This window comes from Ailuropoda melanoleuca, chromosome 14, assembly GCF_002007445.2.
Source record: "Ailuropoda melanoleuca isolate Jingjing chromosome 14, ASM200744v2, whole genome shotgun sequence".
NCBI classification, from domain to species: domain Eukaryota; kingdom Metazoa; phylum Chordata; class Mammalia; order Carnivora; family Ursidae; genus Ailuropoda; species Ailuropoda melanoleuca.
In genome coordinates, this window is record NC_048231.1 from 41,746,200 (window position 1) to 41,755,786 (window position 9,587).

At 61.6% G+C, this 9,587-nt stretch overlaps 1 long non-coding RNA gene and 1 gene segment (V, D, J or C); both read right to left on the reverse strand.

The window, feature by feature from the left end:
- Positions 1-2,830: 2,830 nt before the first annotated feature.
- On the reverse strand, positions 2,831-4,151 carry LOC117796028. The gene is made up of 2 exons (XR_004620345.1): positions 3,249-4,151; positions 2,831-2,954 (listed from the first exon to the last, which is right to left on the reverse strand). It is a non-coding gene; the product is annotated as an uncharacterized LOC117796028 (long non-coding RNA).
- Positions 4,152-5,585: 1,434 nt separating this feature from the next.
- Positions 5,586-9,587, reverse strand: part of LOC105235023 — a 61,018-nt gene continuing 57,016 nt past the window's right edge. The window contains 3 exon segments of the C gene segment in view: positions 5,586-6,028; positions 6,182-6,532; positions 6,724-7,029. Of these exon segments, the coding sequence occupies positions 5,634-6,028; positions 6,182-6,532; positions 6,724-6,835 (858 nt within the window).

A 9,587-nucleotide genomic window follows, 5' to 3' on the forward strand; every position in this document is an offset into this window, starting at 1 on the left:
TAGGGAGTGGCCAGGCCTGAGCGAGGGACCCCCTGAGCCCCCAGGGCCTGGAGCTGGAGTGTGGGTGGGAGTGTGGGCGTATGCGTGTGCATGTCTGGATGCCCATGTGTGTGGACATGAGTGTGGGAGCTTGAGAGTGAGGAGGTCAGTGTGTTCAGAGGCACGTCCGTGAGTGCACGTATAGCAGGGTGTGCGTCTGTGAGTGTACATGGGTTGGACAGTGCTTGCGGGAGGGGCTTGCCCCAGGGCCTGTGCCCGGCCCTGCCCCTCTGCTCTGTGTCCTGGTCCTTGACCTTTTCTTTGTAGCTCTCCATTCCTTTCTCCTGTCCCATCTCTGCGTCTCTCTCCCTTCCTGTCTCTGTCTCTCCCACTCCCTCTCCTTCCTGGACCCTCAGCGTCACCAGGTGTGGGACGTGGGTCTTGCCGTGAGCCTTGAGAGTGTGCCTGTCCTGGTCCACAGCCCAGGCTGTGTGCTATGCCCACTGTCTGCCCCTGGTGGGAGAGAGGGAAGGGTGCATGGGTGCAGGGCCAGCAGAGGTCAGTGCCAGGCTATAATGCCAGGGTCCCAGCCAGCCTGGCTGCTCTGTGGGCACAAACCTCACAGCCTGTGGGGGCTGCATGCCGATGAATCCTGTGGCTGTGTGAGCCCCACTGACCTGGCCTGAATGCCATGGATGTCGGAATGATCTGCCCAGATCCTAGCGTGACCTTGGCTGAAACTGGGCTGACCCTGGTGGACCCTGGCTGACGCTGGCAGACCTAGGATGACTTTCGTCTAATTCTGGCTGAACTTGGCCTCTCTAAGGCCTGACCCTGGTGCACCCTGGCTGATCCCAGACTGATGTTGGCTATCCAAGGTGATCCCAGCTGACCGTGGACGGACCCTGGTTGACCCTGGCTGATGGGGGCCCACGTGAGGTGGGGGCTGGGGCATTCTGCAGGCTTTGGGAACCTCCCTGCCACCCCATTGCCCTCTGGGCTCCAGCCCCCCACCCAGGCCCCAGGCCCATCTGGCCAGGTCTCGGTTTTCGGGTCTGATTCTGGGAACAGCGGTCTCGGGTGGGGACACCTGGGCCAGGCCGTGCTCACAATGACTCAGCCTCCCCAGGGCTATTTTGGGTGTTCAGCAGGTGAAGCCTGAGAAGAAAGAGAAAAACAAGAGAACACAAACACCATCGCCTCTACCCCTGTCCCCACCCCAGCACCTGAGCCCTCTCCCCTGGTAACAACCTCTGTACGGGGACCCTCATGAACTGGGGGTATGGCTCATGTCCCCCTGGGCCCTGGACTTGGGCCGATTATCTTTTCCTCAAGTCAGCACCTATATGTCCCTCTGGGCCGTGGAAATGGTGAAACCAGACGTGGGGGTCAGCACCTCATTCTCCATCCAGTGCCCAGGCCAAGGGAGTCTTGGGCCTCCCGGGAGGCTCCCTCTCCTTCATGTGGTCACTTCTGATGAGGGTCAGGACCAAGGACCCAAAGCATGGGGACAGGACTCCAGATCTAAGTGTGATGCAGGCCATGAACAAGGGCTCCTACTCAGAATAAATGGGCATTGGGTCAGGACTACACCCTGTACTGAACACTAAGACCCAGTTTTTCAGACAAGAGATCAGTGACCAGGAATTGGGTTTAGTGACCAGGACCAGGGGAGAGTGACTGGGACCAGCACCCATTGATCAGAACTAGGGCTCAGTGATCAGACCAGAGATCAGTGATCAGGACCAGAGCTCAGTGACCAGGCCCAGGCCCAATGATAAGAACCAGGGCTCATTCACAAGGACTAGGGCTCAGTAACCAGGACCAGAGCTCAGTGACCAGGGCCAGGGTCCAGTGATGAGGACCAGAGCTCAGTGATCAGTACCAGGTTTCAGTGACCAGTACCAGGGCTCAGTGACCAGGATCAGGGCTCAGTGACTGGAACCAGGGCCCAGTGGCCAGAACCAGGGTTCAGTGACCAGAATCAGGGCTCAGTGACCAGAATCTGGGTTCAGTGACCAGAATCAGGGCTCAGTGACCAGGACCAGAGGTTAGTGACCAGGACCAGGGCTCAGTGACCAGAATCAGGACTCAGCTACCAGGACCAGGGCTCAGTGACCAGAATCAGGGCCCAGTGACCAGGACCAGGGCTCAGTGACCAGAACCAGGGCTCAGTGACCAGGACCAGGGCTCAGCTACCAGGATCAGGGCTCAGTGACCAGGACCAGGGACCAGTACCAGGGCTCAGTGACCAGAATCAGGGCCCAGTGACCAGGACCAGGTTCACAATGACCAGAACCAGGGCCCAGTGGTCAGGATCAGGGCTCAGTGACCAGGACCAGGGCTCAGCTACCAGGATCAGGGCCCAGTGGTCAGGATCAGGGCTCAGTGACCAGGACCAGCACTCCAGTGACCAGGACCAGGGCTCAGTGATCAGGACCAGGTTCACAATGTCCAGAACCAGGGCTCAGTGACCAGGATCAGAACCCAGTGATCAGGACCAGGGCTCAGTGACCAGGACCAGGGCTCAGTTACCAGGATCAGGGCCCAGTGGTCAGGATCAGGGCCCAGTGGTCAGGACTAGGGCACAATTCCCAGGATCAGGGCCCAGTGGTCAGGACCAGGGCTCAGTGACCAGGACCAGGGTTCTAGGTACAGTGATTGGGAGTGGTCTTGCTTCATATTATCTCTGGTGAAGGACAGCTCTTGTCCCGTGTCTGTGCCTTATGCAAGGCCAGATCAGGTGGGCTTTAGGTGAAGGGGGCCTCCCTTTGGACCATGAGGCCAGTGTTCCCCTCTCCCAAGCCTCTGTCCCTCTCCTTTCATTTCCTCTCACTCAGAGTCCGAGAACTTTTGTCTTTGGTATCACTTTATTGCACCAGCAAGGCCTGCGTGTGGGGTGGGTGGGCAGCTTCTCAGCAGGGCTGAGCTCTGGCATCCAGCTGGGGTTCCAGAAGGCTCCTCTGGACTCCTCCCTGCAAACACAGTGGGGTCAGGGACCAGGGGAGCTCCTGGGCCCTGTCCCCAACCCTGCCTGCCTCAGGGGAGATGGATTGAACCCTGCAGTGACTGCCCCCAAGGGTGCTAACTCCCAGATCCTACTGCGGGACATTTCAGCTCTGCCCCCAGGACTGCCTGTATCCACAGCGTCTATGAGGGGGGACCACCTCCTTGGGAAGTCAGATGCCCAGGGGTGGGGAGCAGACAGATGCTCTGGTGGCCGAAATCCCTGCCCCAGCCAGTCCAGGGGTCTGCCTCCTCACCCCTACCTGTGTCTGGCTGGCCTCTGCTCAGTACTGGGGGCCCTCTCTGCTGTCGGCTGGGCCCCGCACGCTTGTCACCGTCAGTGCTGTACTGTAGAAGAGACTCAGTAGGAAGAGGGTGAGCAGGGTGACGGTGGTGGGCCACAGGCTGGCTCCTGGGGTGTCTTCCTCCAGGTCCTCCTGTGGCAGGTCCAGCACCAGCCAGGGACGTGGCTCCTGGCAATCTGCAAGACACTGTGGGTCTGCCAGACCCATGCCTGTGTGGGTGGGGGCCGAGCCAATGCCTTCCCCTCCCACTCACCCTCAGGGTCGGGACAGGGGCAACGGGGGTGCCATTTCTCAGGTCTGAGGCTGCCTCAGGGAGAATGAGACGACAGATCCCCAAAGGATGCCCATGTCTAAAGGAATCCTGGCAGGACCTTAGGGAGAGAGGCCTGGCAAGGCGAGAGGCTGGGCACTGGCTTTGCTGCTCTAAATAGAGCCCAAGCCCTCCCAGCCCCATGGACATGCTCACCCAGCCCTCACCAAGCCCTTGTTCTTGTCTTGGCCTTGGTCTGGACCCTGGCTGTGGTCAGAGAGGACCAGACATGGACCCTGAGGGTGCTCCAGGTTGACACCTAAATCTGCGACTAGGGTTCAGTGTGCCAAGGGCTGGACGGGCATGTTGCCTTTCCAGGGAATGTGGCTGACGAGCTACAAGGAGCATGAGGGAGGCCCAGGTGAAGGCCACAGGCTGTTTCCAGCATCCCAGGCCCCAGACCTTTTACGTTAAATGGGATTTGGACCCACTTGTCATATGCTGACACATCCAATCATCCATCCATCCGTCCATCCGTTTGTCCATCTGTCCATCCATTCATCCATCTGTCCATCCATCCATCTGTCCGTCTATCCATGTATCATCCATCCATCCATCCATCAGTCCATCCATCTATCACCTGTCCGTCCATCCATCCATCTATCCACCAGTCCATCCATCTATACACCCATCCATCCTTCCATCCATCCACCTGTCCGTCCATCCGTCCATCCATCTCTCCACCTGTCCGTCTGTCCGTCCATCCATCTATCCATCCATCCCTCTGTCCATGCTTCCATCTGTTATGTGTCTTATGATCTGTCCATGTGCTGCCCACCCATCTATGGACCCTTCCTCCCCTCCCCATCTCTCTAGAATACTCTTCCTATGGGCCAGGTGCTGGCTCCCTTGCTGGCTGGAGTACCTTCTCTATGGCAGCACTCCCCCCAATTTACCTGTTGCTCCCCCTATTGCCCTGTGAAGACTGGACCCTTGAGAGGCAAGCAGTGGGCATGCGGGTAGGGGTCCCCACCTCACTTTGGTTTTGGGAGCAGAGGGAGGAAGGCAGAAGGCCAGGTCCCCTGGGGAAGCCCAGAAGGTGTCTGAGACAAGAGCAGGGGCCCCGCTGCCCCCTTGTGGGAACTGTGCTGCCAGCTGCCCCACGGTGGCCACGGTTCTGCGTCTATGCTCTGTCTCCCCAAAACTCCCTTTCTGCCAGGAGCTTCCAGTAGGAGCTGTAGAGGGGCCCCCGGTGGGGGCTGTATCTGCTGACCTCTCCCCAGCCTGTCTCCCCATCTATGGTTTGGACCATCCTTGGGCTCAGGGAGGGGTGGGGGACCTGAGTCTGGGGTCAGGCAGAGGGCAGGGGCTGCCTGGGCGGGGTCTGTGGAATTGGGCTCTGAGCTGTGCCCAGAGGGACACACAGGGAAGGGCCTGGGCAATCTGGCTGGGGCTGGGTCTGGGCCGGGCACTCCCTGCACCTGGCGGGCACGCGAGTGCGAGCATGGGGGAGACCGTGTGTGCAGAGCAGTGTGGAGCGGGCTGGCTCCCTTGTCTAGTGCACCGGTGAGGCCGTCCCACAACTGTGTGGGCTGCATCCACCGAGGGTGGGGTGGGCCCCCCTGGAATCCTGCCCTCCCCCCCATTCCTGCCATGACCCCTAACAGGGACACCGGCCCCTGCTCCCCTGCCTCCCTTGGGTCCCTCACGGCTGCCCCTAGAGGCATTTTCTGAGATACAAGCAACCACGTCACTGCCCACGGAGGGCTTTGCTGGCGCCCCTGCTCTCAGGACCTGCTGCTGTGCCCCTCGCTGACGGTCATTCCCAGAGTTTGCTCGTGGCTTGCCTGCCATGGACCACGCACTCACACTAATGCTCACACACTCACACGCACACGAGCCCACGGTGTGAAGGCTGGGCCAGGCGAGTGGGGCCCAAAAGGGTCGGGGAAGCAGGTGCCCTTTCCTCCTCGGCCCCCACCCCCGCCTCAGTGTGCCACAGACCCCGAGTATGGACAGACAGTGGCCTCATGGAAGCACGGGGCTGCTCCGGGCAAACATGGAGTTTATTCAGGGAGGGGCGGGCGGGCGTTTCAGTAGCAGACGCCGTCCACCTCTGCCATGACCACAGACACGTTGACGTGGGTGGGTTTACCCGCCAGGCGGTCGATGGTCTTCTGGGTGAAGGACAGGGACAGGGCCTCGTGGCCCACCATGCAGGAGAACTTGTCTCCCTGCTTCCAGGCCTCGGCGTCTACCCGCAGCACGCTGGTCACGGAGAAGGTGGGGACGCTCTGGCCGGGCTCCTTCAGGGGCTTCCAGGTCACGTACTTCTCTGGGGGCAGCTCCTGGGTGCCCTGCAGCCAGCGGATCAGCACGTCCTCGGGGCTGAAACCCCTCACAAAGCATGTCAGGGACACCAGCTCGTTGAGGGCCAGCTCCTCCGACGGCGGCGGGAGCAGGTGGACCTGGGGCCGGAAGGTGTTTCCTGGAGGGCAGAGAGCCTGTCAGGGATCTGGGCGGGGCCTCAGTTTCCCTTTGTGAGCTGTGGGTGGGAGCCCCCAAGCCCAGGGGGAGAGGGGGGAGGCGGGCTCAGGAGCCGCCTCAGAAACTTGTGGCTCCGGGCAGGGTCTGTGCCCACCTGTGAGTTTCTTGATGGTGGCGGTTAATGAGCTCTTGGACTCAGGGTGGGTGGCCATGCAGGAGAAGGTGTCCCCACGGTTCCACTGCTCCGCACAGCCCGGCAGCACACTGGTCACGCTGTAGCAGCCGCACGAGTCTCGCTCAGGGCTCCTCTGGATGGCGTTCTTCCCGCCTGAAGGATCCCAGTTGAAGGAGGCTCCCGTGGGGTCTTTCAGGCCACTCAGTGTGCACGTGAGGCTGGCGTTGGAGCCCAGAAGCAGATCCTCGAGGGCGGGCTGGCGTAGTGCCAGGCGGGGCTGGTCGCACGAGGGACACTTACAAGGGGGAACAACTGGACATGGATCTGGAACTGAGAGAGAGATTGGAGCAGGTCAGTGGGGCCCTCTGCCCGCCTGCCCTCCCCACCCGCAGCTCCTTCCTGGGGGCCCCATCTCGGCAGCCCACCCTCGTCCCAGTGGAGTGCCCCCGGGGATGGTCGCAAGTGGCCAGTCAGAGAGAGAAGGTGGTGGTCCCACCGCCCTCCCCAGCCTGCCCTCTGACCTTTGCAGGGCACAGACACAGGTGGGAGGGTGTTGGAAGAGTGCTGCACTTGGCACTTCAGGACCGAGTTGTCAGGGCACTGGTTGGCTGGCAGGGTCAGCTGGCTGCTCATGGTGTACAAGGCCCCCGACTCGGCCTTCACGGGGGGGAAGTTGCTGATGGTCGCGTTCTCGTTGCTGGGGCTCCAGGTCACCTGCACGGGCCCCGGCGGGAAGAATCCCTGCACCAGGCAGGCGATGACCACGTACTTGGCTGAGTCAGCACTGCAGAGGCCCAGCGGGAAGACAGTGGGGCTGGTTTTGGGCTCTGCAACACAGGACGCTCTGTGAGGCCGGGGCCCGAGTGCGGCCTGGACCCCTGATGCAGCCTCACAAGCCCGGCACCGAGCCGGTTTCTTCTGTGCACTGGAGGAGACTTGCACAGAGACGGCCAGTGAGTGCCCCAAGGTCACGCAGCTCACATGCCAAGCTGGGGTCAGAACCAGATGCCTGAGTCCAGCTGTGCTGTTTCTGAACATGGTCCTCAGGGTTCTCGCACGACCACCTGGACAGGTTCCTCGGGGAAGGCCTCCGGCACAAGCCACTCCCACACAGGATCCGGGCGCACTTGGCCCTCCCACTCACTGGCTGAGTCTGCAGGAGCTGCTGGGTCCTCAGTTTCCCACGTGCGCGGGCACAGACACACTTTCTGCTGGGCTTTGGGGCTCACGAGAGGTGGGCCCAGAGGGAGGGCACAGGCCAGGACAGAGCTTGAAGTGAGCCTGCGCCTCGGCCTCTTGGGCTGTGCAGGGGATGGCACAGGGGAGGAGAGAGCCCGCTCCTCCTGGGACCCCCTTGCCACTTCCCAGTCAGGCTCCCAGTTGAACCACTCACCCCTCACTAATCCCACCCCCAGCTTCCCTGTTAGCGACAGTTGACCTCTGGTCTACGAGGTTTTGGAGGTCAGAGGCCCAATTCCAGCTCGGTTAGAGGATGTCCCTGCTGGAAAAGCCAGAAACACAGAGTGTCGTCTACCCACGTGTACAGGACCAATTCCCTTCAGGGCACAGGTGAGGGGAGAGACAGCATCATGGGTACAGCCTAAGTAGCATGCCCCCATGCACCCCTTAGAACACAGGGAACAGCCTGGCTGGAGACTTGATCTCGGGGGTGGGTTACAAACCCAACCTGCCCCTTCCCATTCACCTCGGTCACTAGCCCACTACAGTCCAGCCCAGCCCAGCTCAGACCATTTCAGCCTAGCTGCCCAGCCCAGCCCAGCCCACCCGAGCCCAATTCAGCCCAGTTCAGCCCAGCCCAGTTCACCCCAGCTCAGCCTGTTTCAGCCCAGCTCAGGCCAGTCAGCTCACCCCAGCCGCCCAGCCCAGCCCACCTGAGCCCAATTCAGCCCAGTTCAGCCCAGCTCAGCCCAGCCCAGTTCACCCCAGCTCAGCTCGTTTCAGCCTAGCTCAGGCCAGTCAGCTCACCCCAGTCCCCAGCTCAGCCTTGCCCAGCTCAGCCCAGCCCAGCCCAGCTCAGCCCAGTTCAGCCCAGCTTAGCTCAGCCCAGCCCAGCCCAGCCCAGCCTAGTTCACCCCAGCTCAGCTCGTTTCAGCCTAGCTCAGGCCAGTCAGCTCACCCCAGTCCCCAGCTCAGCCCTGTCCAGCTCAGCTCACCCCAGTCCCCAGCTCAGCCCTGTCCAGCTCAGCCCAGCTCAGCCCAGCTCAGCTTAGCCCAGCTCAGCCCAGTTCAGCCCAGCTTAGCTCAGCTCAGCTCAGCTCAGCCCAGCTCAGCCCAGTTCAGCCTAGTACAGCCCAGCTTAGCCTAGTTCAGCCCAGCTCAGCTTAGCCCAGCTCAGCCCAGCTCAGCCCAGTTTAGCTCAGCTCAGCTCAGCCCAGCTCAGCCCAGTTCAGCCTAGTTCAGTCCAGCTCAGCTTAGCCCAGCTCAGCCCAGTTCAGCCCAGCCCAGGTCAGACCATTTCGGCCCAGCCGCCCAGCCCAGCCCAGCCCAGCCCACCTGAGCCCAATTCAGCCCAGTTCAGCCTAGCCTAGGCCAGTTCACCCCAGCTCAGCCCAGTTCAGCCCAGCTCAGCTCAGTACATCTCAGCCTAGTTCAGCCCAGCCTAGCCCAGCCCAGTTCAGCTCAGCTCAGCCCAGTTCAGCCCAGCTCAGCCCAGCTCAGCCCAGCCCAGCCCAGCTCAGCCCAGTTCAGTCCAGCTAGCCCAGTTCATCCCAGCTCGGCTGAGCTCAGCCCAGCTCAGCCCAGCCCAGCTCAGCCCAGTTCAGTCCAGCTAGCCCAGTTCATCCCAGCTCGGCTGAGCTCAGCCCAGTTCTGTCCAGCTCAGCCCAGCTCAGCCCAGCTCAGCCCAGCCCAGCTCAGCCTAGTTCAGTCCAGCTAGCCCAGTTCATCCCAGCTCGGCTGAGCTCAGCCCAGCTCAGCCTAATTCAACCCAGTTCAGCCCATCTCAGCCCAGCTTAGCTCAGCCCAGCTCAGCCCAGTTCAGCCCAACTCAGCCTAGTTCAACCCAGTCCAGCCCAGCTCAGCCCAGCTTAGCTCATCCCAACCCAGCCCAGCTCAGCCCAGCTTAGCTCATCCCAACCCGTCAGACCATTTCGGCCCAGCCGCCCAGCCCAGCCCAGCCCAGCCCACCTGAGCCCAATTCAGCCCAGTTCAGCCTAGCCTAGGCCAGTTCACCCCAGCTCAGCCCAGTTCAGCCCAGCTCAGCTCAGTACATCTCAGCCTAGTTCAGCCCAGCCTAGCCCAGCCCAGTTCAGCTCAGCTCAGCCCAGTTCAGCCCAGCTCAGCCCAGCTCAGCCCAGCCCAGCCCAGCTCAGCCCAGTTCAGTCCAGCTAGCCCAGTTCATCCCAGCTCGGCTGAGCTCAGCCCA